The sequence below is a fragment of the Colobus angolensis genome, unplaced genomic scaffold (assembly GCF_000951035.1).
Source record: "Colobus angolensis palliatus isolate OR3802 unplaced genomic scaffold, Cang.pa_1.0 Scaffold196, whole genome shotgun sequence".
NCBI lineage: Eukaryota > Metazoa > Chordata > Mammalia > Primates > Cercopithecidae > Colobus > Colobus angolensis.
In genome coordinates, this window is record NW_012115110.1 from 6,804,751 (window position 1) to 6,827,294 (window position 22,544).

At 39.6% G+C, this 22,544-nt stretch overlaps 1 protein-coding gene across 1 annotated transcript in view; it reads right to left on the bottom strand.

The window, feature by feature from the left end:
- SEMA5A (sema domain, seven thrombospondin repeats (type 1 and type 1-like), transmembrane domain (TM) and short cytoplasmic domain, (semaphorin) 5A) overlaps nucleotides 1-22,544 on the bottom strand; it is a 539,042-nt gene that overhangs the window by 317,050 nt on the left and 199,448 nt on the right. Inside the window, exon 4 of the mRNA XM_011940969.1 lies at nucleotides 7,216-7,315. Coding sequence (XP_011796359.1) covers nucleotides 7,216-7,315 — 100 coding nt within the window. The remainder of the gene's footprint in view (nucleotides 1-7,215; nucleotides 7,316-22,544) is intronic.

Genomic DNA, 22,544 nt, shown 5'->3' on the forward strand with positions numbered 1-22,544 from the left:
TATTGTTTGTTTTTAATTTTTTCCAAATATTTTAGGCTTGTGGTTGGTTAAATCTGCAGATGCAGAACCCAGGGAAGACCAACTGTATGTTCTTAGTTATTTATAACTAAATAGATAACTGTTGTACTAGGCCAATATTCTCCCAACTCAAGCAGGGAAAAAAATACAGATTAGTTTATTTTGTTTTGGTTTTTGTTTTCTTCACAATAGCAGAAAGAACAGAATGGTTAGAAATCTTTCCCAGGCATGTCAGTCGGCCACCATTTTGTTAAAAGCACACACCCTGAGCCACCTAAATCAGCCGAGCTGGGAGGGGCATCTTAATTTTGAACAAATGCCCTAGCTAATACTTAAGAACACTAATGTTTGGCAAATATTGGACAAAAGGTAACAAAGCCAGCAGACAACAAGGAGACCTTTTAACATATATTGGATAACTAATCAAATAAGCCAATTAGAAGAAAGGGGAGAATAGGTAGAAGAAAGAGAGAAGCCCAGAGAATCTTAAAGGACATACCTGTGCATAGGGGCCAGCCCTGAGAAGGAAAGGGACAGAGAAGGGGAAACCTTTAAACCCTAAAGTGGAGGTTCATAATTTGATTGGAAGAGGATAAAAAAGACGGCAATGAGAAAGCACCATTCCTTTTCCATCACCAGCTGCTTGTCCTAAGTCATAATTAATGTAAACACAACGTGAAAATCAGCATTACCTCAGATCTCTTTCCACAATGGAACTCTACTCCTCTTTATATTCGCTGCTAATCTCTGATTTCATACCACTCAGCATGTATTTCCTTTAATTGTGTAAACTTGACTAAAATATGTCCTTTGGAAAAGACGAATAAGTGTGGCTACTGGAAGCAGAATCGTTGATCTGACAAACATCTTCAGTTTTCCTGTTAATTATATATTGCCTCCAACAGAGTAATTCTAAGGTAAAATTTTCAAGTAAAAACAAGAATTATAATCACCGAAAAATAATGATATTGGCTAGTTGTTTAAAATAAATTTTATGTGAATTTAAAATTAATCCCCCTTATTTAGAACCAGTGATAAAGTCTTTTTTTAAAAAGAAACTCATTAAATAGAAACCTACCATTTATTTTATGTGATCTTATAAGAATATATGCCATGCTAAAATAATTGGGAGGCCATTAGACTGAGAAGGCTTCACTGTCTTGAGTTCCTATGTAAACAAACCAAAATTCGACTCAATGTAAATAGTAAAAGGAAACTTAAGCTTAACCAATCAGAAACGAAACCCTAACTAAAGTCTAACTTGAGATTTAACCAATTAGAAACCACCAACTCACCTCTAACTAGGGAGTTTCCACCAACGAGAGGCGTTTTCTTTGTCTTGCTTCTGGGAAGAACATTCTAAAAGTTTCCTCCCTTGCCACCTCCACCCACAAGTGGAGAGCGGCTGGAAGTCTGGTGATACTTGATTCCTGAATCTCTAAATGTTCAAATAAGCTTGTTAAAATTTCAATGCACCTAAGTTTATCATTTAAGGGCTTTGAATACTTAAAGCAAATTCAGCCCAAGCATAAAAACAGCAAGTTAATCTTTCCTATTTTATCTTTAGTTCTGTAAATCCAAACCATCAGCCAAACAAATGGTTCAAAATAATTAACTAAAATGATCAGAAATCCGTACTATTTGTTGTACATACACTTATACAGACATATCTTCTGATATCTAGAATTACTGTAATGGTAAGTCAAGGGGTTTAGTGCAAGGTATTCAGACAACTGTGGGCTGCTACTCACATTGGATCAGGTGTGCAACGTGTGCAGTATGGACTGGTACTTACATAATGTCAGATGTGCAAGGCATGCAGCTATAGGCTGGTACTCACATTGGGACAGGCGCACAAGGCATGCAGCTATGGGCTGGTACATTGGGTCAGGCGTGCAAGGCATGCAACCATGGGCTGGCACTCACATTGGGTTAGGTGTGCAACATGTGCAGCTATGGGCTGGCACTCACATTGGGTCAGGTGTGCAACGTGTGCAGCTATGGGCTGGTACTTACATTAGCTCAGGTGTGCAAGGTGTGCAGCTATGGGCTGGTACTTACATTAGCTCAGGTGTGCAAGGTGTGCAGCTATGGGCTGGTACTTACATTAGCTCAGGTGTGCAAGGTGTGCAGCTATGGGCTGGTACTTACATTAGCTCAGGTGTGCAAGGTGTGCAGCTATGGGCTGGTACTTACATTAGCTCAGGTGTGCAAGGCGTACAGTTATGGGTTGGTACATCAGGCCAGGTGTGCAAGGAGACTCATGCATCCCTAGTGCCTTTTGTTCCCTTGGTGACTTAATGTTCTCCTTTTGTGATGCTATTTTGTATAGAATTCAAATCAAACATTTCCAAGGACATAAATCATTATATCTGCTATGAACTATGATCATTACCCGATCCAAGTATTGGGTGTGTGGTCTCAATCCCACCACCTGACCCATGGCAGATGTTTAGGCCATGTGGACTCGCAGGTATCTGTTTGAGAGCTTACAGATGAACTTCCTCACTAAAATACTATAGTCTGTAAGACTGTACCCTTTGATTTATATTTATATTACACTCAAGCTTTTTGGAGAAAAGTAAGAGAATCAGAATTGAGTATTTGGACAAAAATAACTTAAAGACCAAGAAACACATTTAAAAGCCTGAAGAAAATTTACATTTTAGAAACTGAGATAGATGTTAAAAAAAGGTTTTCATTTAGAAAAATCACATTTTGAATAAAAGTACCTACGTAGCCAGAAAGAGTGACTCCACACCTTCCCCCACGGTTCAGTGGCAAAGACGCACGCTACAGATGCTTTGATAATAAACTCTTCTTCATTAGCACTGTAGGGCTTTATGCATTATAAAAATATGGCCAATTTGTAAATGCCCAACAGCAGTCAAACACTGCCTTATGTGTCAACCGAGTTAGTTGCCATTTGGAATAATACTTGGATTCAGCACAGAATACATATCAGAGTGATTCAGGATGGAATCACTTGCCACCCTTAGAATGAACCTGAAACACTAAAGACAAACTAATCCATTTGGGAAATAAAAATGTAATCACCCTCCCTTGCATCTGTTGCAACAATTCAATCTGCAGTGAAACTTACACTTGCATCAAGTGTGTGTAGTGTTATCACTGCCATTCCTTTTATAATCTTCTATACAAAAAAAAGTCATAATATATTCTTTCATTTTGAATTTTTTTATACCGAGAAACTGATCTTAGTAGGATTTGTGACGAAGAAGTATGCAATCACTCAACAAATATTATCCCAAGAGTAGGAACAAATAGAAATCAAATAATTCAAGGAAATAACTGAAAAGCTTCACTGTGATTATCTCTGAAATTGTTTTTTTCTTTATGCTTTACAGTGTATTCTACATTTTCTAAATGAAGATACCTAATTTTCATCATTGAAAACACAAATATTATTAACTTTTAAAGAAACTGGGGTAAAACAAGATATGACTGTCGATGTATTTAAGATAATATGACAGTTCATGTGCATCTTGGAAATGAAAATGTATGACTTCTTCCAGAAATTCCCTGAATTCAGATCCAAGTACCTTCCGATGCTCCATAACCACAAATCGCTTAAAGAGAGGCTTCTCTTTTGCAGCACAATGAACTTCCTTTATCAAAGAGTACAAAGAATCTTTAACTGAATGCAATTTCAGGAACATAAAGTATCACTAGTATAAAGTGAAACCACCCAATAAATGGCTCCACAATGCCTAGTGCTATGAGAAAAAAAAAATCGAGTATCATTATATTTTTTCACAACTCATATTTTTAAACCATTACTGATTTCTGAAATATACACCTGTTATCTAAACTTAACTCTTGCTAAGTCGAGTTTTGCCAAACAGGAATCTGAGGGCTGGGTTATTTTTAAAGTTTTAATCTGACTCAAACTCCCTCTCAAACTTTCTGAGCCTAATCCCATGAAATTTCCCAGGTGAAATTCCTATTCTCTTCCTCAAGTGGTGTCTGACTGAAAGGCATATGCACACGTATGTGAAACTCATGAAGGCCCTCAGCGTTTCCCTAGGGCTGCGTGCTCACCAGCTTGCCTGTTAATGGGACAGTAACTTCTCGTGGGGTTATTTTAGCTCATGTTCACAACAGCTGAAAGGGGTAGAAATTGTTACATCATCTTTACAGATGAGAAAATTAGGCTCTGAAACTGGCTTAGAGTCACTTAGGTAAGGGCCAGCCTCTTTTTTTCTGTTATTTATTTATCAAATGTCTATCATGTATCAAACACTGCTCTAGAATAGAAAACTACAGCCCATGCTCCTGGGGTCACCAAACGTTTGGAACATACTTATGATAAAAATATAAAAGGTTGTTATTTGGAATTCAAATTTAACTGGGCATCGTGGATTTTTATTTGCTAAGTCTGGCAATCCTATGTATTCATGCCCACCATGCCATACAGCATGCTAGGTTGACTCAGTGGCCCATCCAATCCTTCCCAGCAGACCATGTTGATATGCAATGGATGGAGAGCTCCAGGAATGCTGGGATGAGGACTCCAGGGATATTGGGATGCAGATTCCAGGGGCCCTGGGATGGAAGCCACAAGACATATTGGGATGGAGGCTCTAGGGACACTGGGATGGACACTCCAGAGACACTGGGATGGAGACGCCAGGGACATTGGGGTGGAGGCTCCAGGGAAACTGGAAGATGCTGGGGTAGAGACTTCCAGGGATGCTGAGATGGAAACCATCAGAGAAACTGGACAGAGACCTCTAGGGATACTGAGAGAGAGACACCCCACTGACACTGGAATCGAGAACTCCAGGGACTCTGGTATGGAGACCTCCTGGTATGGAGACCCCCTGGGACCCCTTGAAAACAATTCCCAGCTGCTATCTACAGCCAGAACAGGAGCAGAAGACATCTCTTCACAATACCCTAATGTGCTCTGTGGCTTCTCACATCCCTTAGGAAAATCTTGAGTCACGGACCAAAAGTCAACCACTTGCAGAATGATGTGCTGGTCTGTTCACACAGCACCCAGGACCTCCAGAGACAACAGAGAATCTCGTGAGTGGAAGTCATAGAAAAACCTTTTCCAAAGTTCTTTAGAGATGAATGAGGAATGCAAGACTCAAAACTCTAGTTGGGGTCACACTTGTACCTGCTCCCCCGGTAAGGGGTCTGTTCCCTTGGCTCAGAGTGAAAGTTCATTGTCCCTCAGGGTGAGCTTTGGTGTATACAGCCTGCCACTGGCTCACACCCTTGCCAAATGTAGGTATCTGGGATAAGCTGGTATACTCCCAATCCCCTTTTCCCTAAGTGTTCACCCAGATGCAGAGGGGAACACATACAAATTCAACTCTGGAAATAAATGTGTTGAATCAACAGATATCTTTGAGCTTCTGTGAGCAGGAAAAATCTGTGCTATATTCTGGAGGAATAAAGAAAAGACAGGCACTTCCCTTGCCTTCTGGTAAGTCGCCATCTGATAAGGGTGACTTGTCAAGAAATAATGCAATATCCTACAATAAGTGCAGTTAAAAGAAAAAACAAGTACATGTCAGGTATGTTACTAGGGCCATACAGGACAGAGAATGTGGCAGCTCAGGACTGATGGTGGACCCTTCAGTCAGGTCCTTACTACAGTGGGAGTTTACCAAGCAGATAATTTGGAGTGGGGGTGGGTGGTAGCCAGTATTCCAGGAAATGAGGAAGAGGTCAGAAGGGAAAAAGCCCAGAAGTGAGAAAGCATATTCCATAACTGTAGGCAGAATAAGTAATTCCACATGTCTGGACCATGTGAGAATGAAAACAGGAAAGCCTGGAAGGGAGGTGGGAATGCAAGGCAGAAGGGCTGGCGTACCTCACCAGGGAGACAGCATTGATCCAATGGGAGCTACTGAAGGTGGGCATTTTTAAAAGATGATGTTGGCTGTGGTATGCAGAAGGAGGATAACATCTGGAGGCCAGGAGACTGATTTACCACCACTGCAAAACACAGGCCGAACTCCAAGTGATGAAATTTGATGGAAGTGAGCATCAGAAATCCCCCAGTATTGCTACTGGACTAAAGTAAGGAAGAGAACACCAAGTAGCCTTGTCCAATCCGAGGCGAAGGTAACTTGCTAGGTGCAATAAACTACGCCAACTTCTTACTGCTCACGTAAAATTACAACCATTCATCACTTCAAGTGTTGAGTGGATGTACAAGGATACCTCAAGATCTGAGAGCAAAAGCAATGATCCTAGAAACTGTTCAATGTTTATCTAGAGTGCCCAGAGTATAAGTTATTTAGCTGCACTCGGGTTTATAGAGAGACTGCAAAACCTCTGTGGTATGCTTTATACTCTGGTACATTTGGATGAAAAATATAATGAACTCTCCACTGCCCAATGTGTCATCCTTAGATGCCAGAAGAACCCAATTCTATAAATGGACCCTTTATTCAACTTTATGTCAATTTTCCTAAAAGATGGTTATATAATCCCCAAATACGTAATTTGAATGCAAGGATATGCAGGTTTTCTAAGGAAGTGATAGTGAAAACAGGGGAAAGAACTCAAATTTGTTTTGATTGCCTGTCGGCGGCCTCATCGTCAAACTGGGATGCAGATGTTGAGTAGATACGGGAACACGCACACCCTTAAGAGACAAAGATAAAAATAACTTCATTGAATCTCAATTTACTGGTATATGGCCTAATCAAAGTGACAAAGAAAGGTGGTGGTGGGCCTTGGAGTACACATCAAGATCTCTGGATTTCTAGAATCCTATTGAAGAATATAGTGGGAAGTCAGGAACATGTTTTCAGCAGTCAAACTGCCTGGGTTTGGAACTCAGGTCCATCTTTTCTTAGGCATATGCCCCTGGACAACTTATTTAACTACTTTCTTCCTCAGTTTCCTCATCTCTAAAACAGCAATGTTGATAGTACCTACCTCTTAGGTTTGAATGGAGGAACAAATGAGTTAATTTGTATTAGAACAGTTACTGGCACAGGGTGAGGGCCCAGTCAATGCTTGCTCTAAAGGGCAGCCATCAACATCTTATTAACAGTAGTATATTTTATGACACTCACACTGTATTTCATTCTTATAAGGAATAATATTATTCAGCACTCTTCAGTTTTGTCAGGGAAGGTCACATGTAACTGCACAGATGTAAAATGAAGTCCAAAAATATCTGCGGTGGCAAAATACAATATCTCTCACCTTGCTCCTACAACAAGTTCTTTCTGTCCTGGGTCAAATGTTAACTGCGAGAAATCCACAGCATTCTTCGCTCTGAACTCCCGTAACCAGGGGCCAATTTCTAAATAGAAAAAATAAATAAATAAAAAGATAAAAATGAATTATTTTTCCTCTGGGGACCACAGATAGTGCACATCAGGTAGCAGACGTTACCTTTCAGAGAGGATTCGGGGGTCCCTCTGTGCCATCCTTCAGAGGCCACTGGAGGTTTCCCTCAGGATGCCCCAAAAGCCGCATTAGGAACTTGTGAAGCACAGAGGGCAACCACCCAATAAAGAGCAAGTGAGGCATCAATGCTTGGTTGTGATTTACAAGCCAGATGTGCATTTTCCTTTTGGCTTTGGGCTGGGCAGAAAATAACACAGCATTCACATGATTCATCAGAGGAATACTGAATGCACACAAGACCATTTCCTGTGCAACTTGACTCAACAGAGCTGCAGATTTTTAAATATTACAAAAGGCTCCTTAGGAGCAAGGACCAAGCACACAAGCACCATTTGCCTTCTTTCACATTAGATGTTCCATTTCCCTGTCCTTTGGGTTTCTATTTTGGTCCCATGATTAGACTTGTTAAACACATTCAGACTGTTCTAGATGAGAAATCCACAGTTACTTCTAGGCTTCATTTGCATTTTTTTTTTCTAAGGGAAATGAGGAAATAGCCACACTATAGAGACAGGTTTTTACAAGCACGATTAACTCCTATTAGACAGCCTCCAGCCCAGAGTCCGATAATTATAAAATGACAGTATTTGAAGAGAGATAGGATGCTGCTTTAATGAGCCATTTTTGCAGCTTTCATTAGCTCATTTTTAACACTAAAAAATATTCAGTGAGTTGCCCACCAATCATGGGATACCTTATCATTATCATTGACAATTAACCATGCCATCTGATTGTTTTTTTTTCTGGGATTTAGTATTTTGAATAACAACACCCTGACTAACCAGGCACCTAACAACTGTCAAATCAATGAAGATGTTGGTTTGAGGAAAAAGTGTATAACACAGGAAAGAATTTCCTCCAACAAACACTGATGGTAAACATGTCAGTGTTATGTTTTTAACGGGGACATATGGAAATATGCCCCCCATTCCATATCATATCCTGCAGAAATAGCTTTGTTGATGTGAATGAGAATGACTATTTTTTCAGGAATAGTTCTGTAAAATAAACATGTCTTTTCTCTACTAACAGTTATTGGGGGGAAGTGATATCATGTAAAGTTTATCTTCTGCTTAAAGGAAACCAGGGGGGAGTCATATAGAGAGGGATTTGTAATGTGTATGATATCTTGAGGTTTTAAGGATTTTTATATACATTTCTACATTTTATAGGCAAATCAGTTAAAACAAAATACAAAGAGCAAGGTATGTACAATGCAATGGAACTATGAAAAGTTATTAATAAACAATCCTTTCAGGACTTTATAATTCAGTTAAAGAAACAGCACTAGTATCCTTAAACAGGGTGTCTATCAATGCAAGTGTTTATAGGGGCTTGTGGGGTTACAGGAATTATTCTTATATGAAAAGAAAAGATGATTGAGAGCTGGGGTAAAACAAAAGGAAAGATTTGACCAGAGAGTGACAGGAAAGATGTCCTAGAGGGGCAAGGCAAGACAGCAACGTGGGAGTCCACGGTGCTCCCTGTGGCCATAACTGGTATAACTCATCTTCACTCCATCAGTGTCTCCATTCCTGGGCAAGAGAGAGCCCAGTGGCTCTTGCGTCTGCATTGCTCCCTGCAGTGCATGCAGCATACAAAACAGCACCTTGAATGCGATAGGAAATAATAAATGTGTGAAATGAAGTAAGAACGAGTAAGTGAATTCAAGAGAGAAATAATAAAAAAGGAAACGAAATAGGAAAAAGAGAAAGGAGAAAAGAAAAAGCAATAGCAACTTACGAAACTACTAGGACAGGAAACTGAAAGGTTTATTTAAATACAAACTGTAGAAAAATTCACTTTCACTTTAAAAGGTTTGGACTTCATTTCATATGTGACAGCAATGCCTTGAAAAGTTTTCAGGAAAACACTTGACCCACTCGAGCAGATGCCTTTGGAATATCAATAAGCCCTTGACAGAAAGGATGGTCTGCAAAGAGTAGAGAATGGGAGGAAAAGTAGTATATTTTTAAAAAACCTAAAAACCATACAATTAGGTATGGGCTTACAATTTAGGTATTGGCTTTGAAAATGAATAAAGAAGATGTGGGATCACTGATTAGAGATGAAGTCAAGGGAAACAAGTTAAAGAGAACAAAACAGTTTCCAAATAAAATGAAAAAGAAAACAATGATGACTGAGAGGCAGGTATCAGGAGTTTGAGGTGGCTTTAGAGAAAGTGAGTAACTTCAGGTACAACAATGGGAATGTTGCACATGAAAAATTTCCAATGGTAGGTTGGCCCACAGCCATTGTTAAACATTGCTAAGACCTAGAAATGTCCATAAAGATGTTCTAGCTCAGGAGGTTCATCATTCAGATGGGAAACACGTGACCAGGGAGCACTGCCAGGACCAGGCTCCAGAGTGAACATCAGGGGCTCTGTTCACCACAACTCACAGCCCCAGAGCTGGGCTCACATCCAATCTTCAAACCGCGTGAGGGAAGAACAGAGGGCCAAGGGCTGACCTTCCTGCTAGGGGAGTGAAGAGATGAGCCTCTAAGAGGAAAGAAGACTGTGAAAGATAGAAGAAAATCAGGTTACTCATTTCCCATGCATTCATCTTTCTTTTTAGTTAGAAGACTGGGAAGAAAGTGGCCAGCGGGAACCAGGCTAAGGAGACATAGTGAGGTTTTGGTCCCTATGCTGAACAACAGGAAGGCAGTTATGCTACTTCCTAAAATACCCTGAAGTAATAAAAGGAGTCATGTACAGAGGAAAAAATGAGTTAACAGCATACAGTTCTGTCAATATTGTTCAAGTTTCCTTATTTGAAATTCTAATGAACTTTCCCAATAAAACTGTGTATTTTTATGGTTAACATAGATCAAAGTTGAGTAATCTGCATATTCTCTTCTTTTTGACTTTCCTGCAGAAGGTTGGCCATCTTAACTTTGCATATTACATTGGCTTCTATCTCACTGATACCATGAGAACCTTATGAGAAAGTCTCTACACCAACTTACCTCTTGAGCTAAAAAGAAGCCTGCACCAATAACTATCCTCCCAACTTTCCCAACAGATCAGAGACAAGGCACTCGATCTTCTTTTCAAAGATCAGTTGCTCTTATCTCTTCTTTCCTCTTTCATCACTTCTCTAAATTACCTAGGCTTTCCTCTGAAATCTCCAATGTTACCTAGGCCCTTCCCTCTGCCTATATGTATATCCTGTCCTATTTTTAAAAACATTATATATTTTTATTATACTCCCGTGTTATCATAGCTTAAAAAACCCAAATAAAATGCATAATAAACTTCCAAGTACAATATAGCAATATATCAAAAAAAAAAACACACACAGACACACACACACACATACACACACACACACATACACACACACTATATTTCATATGGAATAGGGTTTATCCCAGAAACACAAGGATGGCTCAGCAATCTTAATAACAGAAAATCTATTACTACAATTCATCATCACAATAACAGATTTCAATAGTAGCAGGAAAACATTGTCAGTACAGCTTTCTAAGGAATCAGAAAATGAACAGTTTTGGAAACAGAAGAGCTAAAAGAGTTCAGGGCAATTGGTCACAAGCTACATGCCAGAGGAAGGTCGGGGAGAGTGAGGGAGCAGGAGGGGGTCCACAGCAAGTGGTGAATTGAGGGGATAGAATTTTCAGTAACATTAAGATGCTCATTGCTCCCAAATAGTGAGTTTACCTTTTTCCTCCTATCCCTATTTTCTGATATTGCTGAAATAACCATATGATGAAATAGAGCTTAAATATGGCAGTCAATATGACTATATATATATATATACACACACATATATATATGGAAGCTAAGTTATAACACAAAATTTATAAATTCCAACTGAATACTTGATAGATAATTTATAATATTTGACATTAACTACCCTAGATAATCCAATTTTTACACAAACCTTTCCATGATTGTTGAAACATGGTCTCCAGCAATGATTTTTTTATTGCAAAATTACATGCATTGATTCATATTTGCCTTCTCTTACAGCTACATAAGCTCCCATGTGATTGGTGTGTCAATATTTTATCAAAAGTATAATTCCATTTTTTAAATAACACAGCCTTACAACTTCAAGAAATGGTTTCTTTTATGAACAAGTCAGTATTCATAAATTTGGTGCAAAATATTTGACAAATATAAACTAGAGATAAGCTAAATAGATTCAAGTTAATGTCCCTTCCAAAAAAAGAAAGAAAAAAAAAATCAAAGAAAAAAGAAATGCAAAGAAAAAGAAAGGGAAAAAGAGGTAAAAGCTACTATTTTGAAAAAGCAGACACTAAAGATAGCCAAGGTAATGATGTTTGTAAGCCAAAAAACAACAACAAACAAACAATAAAGAAAAGCTCTCGTGGAAGACACGACAGTCATTCCAAAATCTGATTGAGAGCCACTCCACATGCTAACGCCTGCAGCACCAACTGTCCAGAAACCAATCCGATTTGTTAGCAAACGCTAACCAAGGAAACCTCCCAGGTACACTAAGGGCTGGCTCCGGATACCTGTTTCATTCCGCACACCTTCAAACTTCAGTTAATTAAGGGGCTGAGAAAGCAGGATTTCAAAAGCTATATGGGTGACTTGAAACCCACACTGGAAACTAAGATGCAAGTCAAACTAGGTGGGGCCAGGACACGGTGGGTAAAGATTGTTGAAAAGCACGGAGAGCAACATACATAACACACAAAGCTACAGTATGTAGAAATACAACTGCATATCACAGCCTGCTTCTATTTATCATGTAGTTATGTAACTGATTTAATCTGCATCTCTGCATCATGAAAATAATAATGCTAACAATATGATTATCAGTAAAACAGCTAAAAAATAGCTAACATTTAAATAGTAGGTTCTATCTTATGTACTTTATAAGTATTACTTCCTGTATTTCTCACACCTGCCTTATTCATAGGTGAAGAAACTGAAGCACAGTAAGGGTGAGTGTTGTCAAGATCAATAGCTGGTAAGATACAAACCCAGCCAGCCTAATTTTGTGCTTCTAGTCAGTATGCTATATTATTAAACTTCAGCAAATATAAAATTTAGTTTCCTATACAACACATTTGGAAAATTACAGGAAGAAAGAAAACTTGACAGCCTCTCCACTTTGAAAGTTACTCTATTCCCATTGATAGACTATTAAGCAAAATCACTACTCACTCAGTTTTCAACTATGGACTAGAGAAAAATGAAATACAACAGGAAGCTGGGTTTCTCAAAACCAGCTACTACTTTAACCTGTGAATAAAACATCCATTGTTTTTGCCCATGTTAATAAGGGTGATGATCTACACAAAAACCATTAATCATTTTTATTACCCAAGTGTCTTTACGTAAGAATGGAGGAAAAAAAATGACAACCATATGCTGATCTGCTTCATTAGAGTGAAGAACATTCTGAAATCAGAACATAGGAATGATACAAGCAATGTGGAATGCTTGCGTTTCTAAGCAGTCTAAATCACTCAACTCCAATATGGCAGAAGGGGGGTGGGGACCAGGTACTGCCCTGAAAATGGAAGAGCTGGGTCTTCACCTCCCCAAGATGGGCACTTTCTGTGGGCAGCACAGGAAAAGAAGTGCAGGGCATATTCTCCATGGAAGAATTCTGGAAGTTCTTTTTTCTGACCTCTTCCTGAAGTGGCAAAAAGAACGATCCTACCTCAAAGGTAGGTAGGTAGGTACCTATTACGCTTTAAAGTTGGCATGCTTCTCCCTTCTATGGACTTCATTTTTGGTTTCAGTGCATTACATAAACCATCCTATCAATGAAATCTGAGCCACAACTATGATAGGAAAACAAGGGAGTGGAATGTTTAAAAGCCAACACAAGTAAAAGAAGAGCATGGCAGGTCTGTGCTGGTGTACAATGCTGTGTCTTGCCTGCTACCAGTTTCCTTCCCTTTCCTTTGCAGTCTGCATTACCAGGCCCTGTTACTCCAGCAACCACTCAGAACAAGGTAAGCTCACTTTGGGCAATAAATCAGCAGCAATCCCGTGCCATGTGTACCCCCAAAATAAGACACATCAGGCCTTCAGTCAACTTGGTTCTCTCTGAAATCTCTTCAGTGATTATCATAGCTTTCGGTCCCAAAGCTTCACACACTTGTCTGGTGCCAGTGTGTGAATGTAAAACACTTCATAAGAGAGGAAACATGCACATTCAGAGATGTTTAAAATATGCTGGTGAAAAACATACATATCAGAATAACCAACATCTCTTACTTATACTTTTTTATTTACTAACTATATTTTTAGTACTGACTTGGTATCAGGAATTGTGCAAGATACTTTTACATATTAACTATTTTTATGTTTATAATCTTGTGAAGCTACAGCTATCATTTTTGTTATAAACTTTTTTAAACCCCTGAGATTTTGAGAAGTTAAATATCCAAACATGACATAAGGTTTAAGTAGCTAAGCTGGAATTTAAATGCAGAATAAGACTAAGGCAATATTTCTATAAGATACAAATTAAAAATCAATTTTCCAAGGAATGTATAAAGAGAATGACTCCTTACTGCCTGGTAACATATAAGCACCGTTTAATTTATCAAAAATGGTAGTTGTACGCACCAAAGGAGAGCAAAATTGGAAAGAAGGGAAGCTGGTAACTTCCAGATAGAGACAGGAATGTTTCAGCCTGGCTGCCTACCGGGTAGAGCAAAAGTGAAGAAGGAGTACCCCAGAGAAAAACAGAAAGAAATCGGGGCACACCCCAGAAAGCAAGAAGTCTAGGGTAAAGAAGATCTCAATAGTGGAGGATTTTTCTCCCTCAATAGTTTTTCCAAGAAAAGTCCTATTTACATCAGCAAGCTCCAAAATGTACATATATGCTAAACCTTACTTTTGCTTTGTAGAAAGGTTGGAAAATATGAGGCCAATTTTTTTCTCCAAATATATGAGCCTCTACTATTTTCAGTATAACTCCTATCGAGGGCTTAGTTGAATCAAAGCAGCTTACAGCAGGACATGACATTAGCTGCCCTGCAGTCCAGCCCTTAACTTTATAGTTGAGGGCAGATGTGTTGCACCACCTGCCCAAGGCTATGCATGTGCAGTGAGCTGGAAAATCCCAGGTCCTAAGATTTCTTTGCTGGTCTATTTTCTTCCCCATCACAGCACTAGTAGAATACCTAAGTAGAAGTACCATGGCTGAACCTCACCTAACAGTGGTGTTTAGATCCTGAGATTTGACAGGTATTTATGATATGGCCTGAAAATCATGCAAACAATTGAAAACATGACGTAAACCTACCCCTGTTTCAGAAAGGTAGTGCAGTTTTATTGGTTACGAGATGGTCATTGTTTCCAGTGGAATTCTGCTTCCTAACATTTCTCTTAAAATACCCTGGAAAAATATCGAAAACGTTTCTTTAGTTGTTCTATATTATCCTGCGACAATCTAACTTGGAGAAATGATGGGCCTGGAAAGTCACATGGGAGTCTCTTCCAGATATGAAGTCTGTCCACCACCTGCCCTGTCAGCCTTGGTCACCAGCTACCCGCACCATGCAGGCCCCTGCTCCTGCCCTCACTGGAACAGTGCATGCATTCTTTCCTACAATTTCACAGACTGGTGGTTAGTATTTAATGCTGATTTACATTATGGATACCTTTTATAACATGGATTCCAGGACATTAAAAAAAAAAAGGGGGGGGGTCTCTACCAGGCTGACCACATTATCTAAGCACATGAAAATTTCTCAATGATAGTACTTTAATGGACCAAAATTATATATATCTATAGTTATCAGTATATCTAGGTCCCAAGGCCATGACACTCAGCAAGCATCCTCCTTCAAACTACCCAGTATAAGAACAAGAATGCTCTTGTGGACTGCACAAACTTAGTGACTTAGATTAAGCTTTCCAAATGCGGAGTATAGTCATATTGTATCTAGATATACTGTGTATATGTATATATACAATACATATACTGTATTATATACAACACAATGCATATATTGTGTATATGTATATACATGTATTTATTCCTATACATGTGTATACATACAGACACATAAATACATGATAGGGACAGAAGGCAGAGAAATTCTACATGGACATGTAAGGGTCCCCGGAGAAGCCCCACCCTCAAGCTGAAAAGCCTGAGACTGCAGCCCAAAGTGAGAGCTTCTACTCTGTTTTCCCGCTTGAATGTTACCTTTTCCTAAACCACCCATGGCCCCACCCCACCCCATCCTGTGCCTATAAAGACCCCAGACTCAACTGGCAGAGAGGAGAAGCTGCTGGACATTGCAGACCATGGCTGGATGTTGGAGAGAAATTGGCTTGACTTCAGAGGGACAGTTTGATAGCGTAACTTTGAAGAATCCGGCCAGAGGTGGCTGGACTCCAGGGGAAGATTACCTTCCGGCCCCATCCTGCCCCTGGAAAGGGGATGCCCTTTCCAGCTCCCCTTTCACTGGCATTTACCACCATTTACTTCCACATTTACCACCTTTCAGCTCGTTCACGTAACCTTATTTTTCCTGGACACCAGACAAGAGCTTGGGAGTCATGAGTGCAGACACAAAAGGGCCCACCGAGCTATTAACACTTAAGCTATCTGCAGGCAGCAGCGCTAAAAGAGCACTGTAATACGTCCCCTGGGGTTTCAGGGGTCACGGATTCTCTGCTAGATGTTGGTGCGGGGCCCACAGGGAGTTGGCTCCTGCCAGCATCCAACATTGCTCACCCTGGCTCCGGCATCTGCTCACCTGTGTGCTCCCTCCAGCATGGGGTGGAACACAGAGGGTGTGAGTGAGTGGAACTCACCCCTGCCAGTGCCACAGTGGCCAGCTGGTTCCAGCACGTGTGCACTCCAGTTCCCACCTTGTTTGCACACTCCCGCCGACAAGAGTTGAGAGTTGAGGGCTGAGTAAATGAGGCACCCTTATCGCAAGTCCTGGGAAGGGTCAGGGAAATATCTCGCTTCATACATACATAGATATATAAACATAGGCATCAAGGTAGTCATTCATACATATGTGTGTATATATATGTATTTGCCTCAGTGTATTTAAATAGATATTATAGACTACAGTAGAGAGAAAAAAATTATCCCAAAAAATTTCTATATGAAATGAGTATGTCCCATTTACAGAACTTTTAAAAAATAAAAATATTTAATAATAACCAATTAGAGAAATTAAAACATTTCATATCAGGAAAAAAGACCCAAAATAGCCAGAAGCATAAAGCATCTTTCATTTGCATTTTCATTTGTAAATATGACACTTAAAACACAGCATTTTAAACATGCAAGCAATGCTTTTTCAAATCCTTTTTGGTTTCTATTGCAGTCTGTTTACAGCGAGTCAGGTGTTCTACCAAGTCTTCACATGACTTTGTTGCATTAACACATAGTATAGCTAATCCATTTTTCACATGTTCATTGTAGAAAAATATTCACAAACTACAACTTTTGCAAAAGGTCTACACTCTGGGTTTGGATTCTTGTGAAGTTCACTGTTTCATCTTGGGCAGCCTTCCCGGTGGATGTCTCAGAAACCAAAAAAGCTGTGATAGCTCCTCTTTACTCTGTGAGCTCCTGACTGGGTCTTCCTTCAAACACCATTTGAAAACTGCAAGTCTCTTGTCACATATTTTTTTTTTTTTTTTTTACATCCTGGAATCTATGGCATAAAATATATCCATAATGTAAATCAGCATTAAATACTAACCACTAATCTGTGATTGTAGGAAAGAATGTGTACACTGATTCAGTGAGGGCAGGAGCAGGGACCTGCATGGGGAGGCAGCTGGTGACCAAGGCTGCTGGGGCAGGTGGCCAACAGGCTTCATGTCCAGAAGGGACTCCTGTGTGACTTTCCAGACCTATCATTTCTCTAAGCTAGATCATCACAAGATAATACTTAACAACTAAACATATTTTTCCCGGGTATTTTGAGAGAAATCGTAGGAAGCAAAATTTCACTGGAACCAAATATTGTCTCATAACCAATTCAAATGCACTACCTTTCTGAAACAGGGGTGGAATTAATGCATTCCACTGTTACCCCATGTTTTCAATTCTTTGCATGATTTTCAGGCCATACCACAAATACCTGTCAAATCTCGGGATCTAAATGCCAGTGTTAGGTGAGGCTCTGGCTACTCTGACCCAAGGAGTTCTGAGTCATTCAAGGGTTGCCTCAGACCCACTTGGCAAGTGCAAAGAGACACTAGTGAAAAGTTGTCAGCAATCTGGGTTCAAAATCTGTCTCATGGCCTACAGTTGCCTTCCCTTTTGTTTATAACTTTTAAGATCTTTGTTAATTCCTATTTCATTAAACCATCTGAAGCAATTAATTAGGATAAGAAACAAGCTGATAAGTGCCTGGGTTTTATTGCTAGATAACTCATAGAAGAAGCAATTTCTACTCATCCATCAGGAAAGACAGATTTTTTTTTAATTTATAAGATTATGCAAATTCATGTATTATAACACAAACTAAGCTTGACCCTCAATTTCCTGATAACTTTGTCCTTCTTGCTATGAAGTTGGTACCCAGCCTGCCACTCCTTTAAACTTTACGTGGCTTCAAAGTACTTCGAGTCACCCAGAGCAAACTTTACCCACTGTGGAAGGGTTTTAATTTTGACTCCTGACCTGCAGCATATTTAGGCTATAAAATCTAATTGCAAAATCTCCATGTTGTGACAAAGAACAACAAAAAGTAATTTCCTTTAGATTTATAACTTTAGAATTACAAATGATGTTAATATGACTAAAATTACAAAAATGAACAATTTTCATTCAATAGGCACTTAGATTATTCCAGAAGTGGCCAAAGTGCTGGCTGTGTAAACAGTGATAGGCAGAAGACTGACAGGTACAAAGAAAGCCATTCGCCATCAGATAACGACAGAGATTGCAGGAGAACATGTCAGAGATTTCTTAGAGCTTCAGGGTGTGTGGTTTTAAAATATCCAGAATAGTTCTGCTACATATTCAGAATTTGCCAGACCTCAGCTTTAAGACATTAATCATTTGCTTAAGGAAAATCTCTTTCTGTCACATCCTCACAATTCACGCATAAGTTTCCTGTCTGCCTCTTCACTATTGGAAAATCTTTATGTTCCAATCTAAGTCACTACTTCTGCAGACCCTAGGATCCAAGGGAAGAAGGAAGCTATGAGAACTCAGGAGACAAGACAGGGTTGTGCAAGGAAGTCTTCTTGCTCGAAGAGAGGTCTAATAAGTCCCAAGGTGGCCTCTTCGCCGAAGTACAGATTCTATCTACACATCAGAACTAGAATATGTTTTCCAAGTCAGACCAAGGTTTTTCCAGGAACTTTAGGGTTAAGCATTAGGTGGATGTGCACCAAAAATACTGTGGCAGCACAGTAATTCATTGATGTAGTCAAGTAATACTTATTTATTGAGTACCTGTTACATGGAACAGTAGGTACTGCCTGGAATACAAAGTTATATAAGACAGACCTCTGCCTTCAAGGCATTTATAATTTAGCTAAGATGAGATACACACAAAAGAGAGTTAAACTGAAGAAGATAAATACTAATTTAGCTAAGATGAGATACACACAAAAGAGAGTTAAACTGAAGAAGATAAATACTATCTGATCCCAGGGAAAAGCATAAAGATGATAAATGCTCTAAGGCAGCACCATCCAATGAAAATATAATGTAAGTTACACATGTAATTTTGTATGTCCCAGTAGCTATGTTAAAAAGCTGTTAAAAAGGTTTGGGTGCAGTGGCTCATGCCTGTAATCCCAGCATTTTGGGAGGTCAAGGCAGGCAGATCACTTGAGGTCAGGAGATCGAGACCATTCTGGCTAACACGGTAAATCCCCGTCCCCACTAAAAATACAAAAAATTAGTCAGTCATGGTGGCATGCACCTGTAATCCCAGCTACTCGGGAAGCTGAGGCAGGAGAATCGCTTGAACCCAGGAGGCAGACGTTGCAGTGAGCTGAGATCGTGCCACTGCACTCCAGCCCCGGGCGACAGAGCAAGACTCTGTCTCAAAAAAAAAAGCAAACCATGCTATCAAAATAAAATTCATTGAGATATTTTTGTGGTATGTATTCTAAGTCTGAAATCCTTACACTTACTGCACATCTCAATTTGGACTGGCTACATTTCAAGTACTTTGAAGCCATACCTGGAGAGTGGCTATACGATTAGACAGCACATACCCAAGATATTAAGAACAGGCTCCCTTGGTAACATGGAGGCTTTGTTGGATGGAAAAACAAATTTACTTGTCTTCTCAGAACCAGCTGCCATGGAGGCCAGCACAACCTAATCAGGCACTGATTCCAACAAAACTACCCTCCATTTACCAAATATACTGATGAAAGTAACACAGTCCTTGGAATTTGGTTGACTTGGGTTGGAATCTCACATGCAGAACTTTTTTCTGTGGAACCATATTCATCAAGTAGTTTAGTAATGGGTTGATTCAGCACGTCTGGAGTATTCAAGCCAAGCATGTTCCAAGATAATGTCTGGTCTTTGACTGGCTCCTGGGAAATAATATCTAAGCCCTTACAATATTCTGTCTGACAGGAGTGTCTCTCTCTCTTTCTCTTGACCTGAGATCTTTGAGCCATGCCAGATAGTTTACACTGACAATGCAGTTTACGGTGGGGACCTGTGGCCAGGCTGTATCTGGTTGACTTCAGGAAGGGTTGGAGTCTGAGTAACTAAGGTCAGCCACGCAAGTATTCCATGCCTTTTTGATCAACCCTCAATAAATCCCTGGAAACCAAGGCTACATTGCATTCCTTTGGTTGGCAATATTCCATCCATTTTGCCAAATGTCATTTCTGGGAGAACACAGTGCTGTCCTTATGACTCCACTGGGAGAGAACAGTCTTTCCCGAGTTTTCCTGAGCTCAGGATTTATACACAGTCTTTCCTGAGCTTTGCCCCACATGCCTTTTATGGGTGCTAACTGTAATCTGCATCTATCCCATCACTGTAGTCAACCCTAACTGTAAGTATAAATGTTTTTCTGAGTTCTGTGAGTCCTTCTAGAGAATCATTGAACCTGATAGTGGTATTGGACACCACCAACTCAAAGCTTCTCCCTCTTGTGATGATAATCCCAGTCAACACAATGATAAAACCTATATAAATATCCCTGGACACAGATGTGTTAGTTTGAAAGAGTCAGAAATATATAGAAATCACTCTCTCACTTTATCAGGGCATTATGGTAATCTAGGAATTATCTAGGAAGAGATCCAGTTCCCTCCAATAGCATCAGAATCTCTTAGGCAGCCAGTCTGTAGCTTTTCCAAAGAGTAAATTCCTTCCTAGGATCAAGCTTGCAACTTCTTTACATGAGTTGTAATAGGCATGTGGCTATAAACCAGACAAATGCCACTCATGATCCAGTTCCCTCCAATAGCATCAGAATCTCTTAGGCAGCCAGTCTGTAGCTTTTCCAAAGGGTAAATTCCTTCCTAGGATCAAGCTTTATTTGAGTTGTAATAGGCATGTGCCTAGAAACTAGACAAACACCACTCATGATATAATTAGTGTGTTTCATTGTTATCTTTCTTCACATATTTTATAGCCCCCGCCCTGTTTTTTTCAAAATTAACATAAGTTTCTTGCCTTATGTATTCTTACTCTCTCACAGAAACCAATACATTACCAACAAATTAAGAAAAAATTAAAGATATTACATTCCATTTTTCATTATTCTATTGAGCATATTCAATGAAGAAAGCCAAAATGCAATCTGCTTTGGATAAATATTTCAACAGAGTGCGATAGAAGAAAAGTCAGATCCCACGTCATGAGTGTCCCCAGTTCATTGTGAAACACACCCACACAGGTGAAGACATATTCTTAGTCTGTGGTGTCCCCATGTACTTCCAGACATATGGACTAGCTAAAAATTTTTGGAAGCCAATCAAATCTCAAGTATCAAAGCTTGAGACTCTACTTGCATTGCCTTTCTCTGTCTGCAAGGGTCTACAGACCAAGGCACTCTACCTTTGGCCTTCACTCTTTCTCAAACTCCCCTGCTTTTCACTTCTCTCTCATCATTCATTCAAGGAGACCCCCTTAGCCTTGTCATAACACTGATTCTCATTTCTCCATGTTGATATCAGGATTCCATCCTGTCTGAATTATCTTCCTATGTACTCCCTGTTTATTCAAATTCTAATGAATATAACAGGTCAGGTCGGGGGGTACTTAAGAGTAGGGTATAAGTTTACTAATATCTGTGTTCTCATATCTAGTGAAATAGTCTTCAATGCATGTGCTAAATGGAACATAGGTCATATCAAAGCGGTATGCAGTGCTATATGTCATTATGTCATCTGTATTCTTTCGTAATAACCTCACTAACCTCCCCCCTTTCCCGGCCACCAGACACTGCCATTCTGATGTGTCTTTTTTTTAATTTCTTTCTATCTATCTATCTCTCTATCTACCTACCTACCTACCTACCTATCATCTATCTATCTAGAGACCAGTTTATGGCACTGGCTAATTTTTGTATTTTTGGTAAAAACAGGGTTTCACCATGTTGCCCAGGCTGGTCTCGAATTCCCAGGCTCAAGAGATCCACTGGCCTGTGCCTCCCAAAGTGCTGGGATTACAGACGTAAGACACCGTACCTGGCCCAATTCGATATATCTTGACTAGCAATTGTGTTCAAGAAGCACTTATGAACTATATTCTACCATTCTTTTGATCGTTTTACATGGGATTGTTTATATCCAAATAATATTGTGAATTTAGTGAAAGAGGTCATCTTTAACATTTATAAAATATCAGTATTAGTCTATGCTCCAAAAGAGGGATTGGCAAACTATGGCCTATGGGTCCAATCCGTCCCATCACCTGTTTATTTAATAACGTTTTATCAGAACACAGTCATGCCCATTGTTTACATATGTTCTATGGCTGGATTTGTGCTACACTGGCAGAGTTGAGTTCAGACTATTTGACCTAAAAGGGCCAAAAATGAAAGTATGCCAACCCCTGCTCTAGAAAATCATAGAGTAAAAGGTTCAACAAATATGTATTACAGATAATTAAACATGCTAAGCATAGTGTTTTAGAAACAAAAGAAGGAAGGAAGAAAGGAAGGAAGGAAGGAAGGAAGGAAGGAAG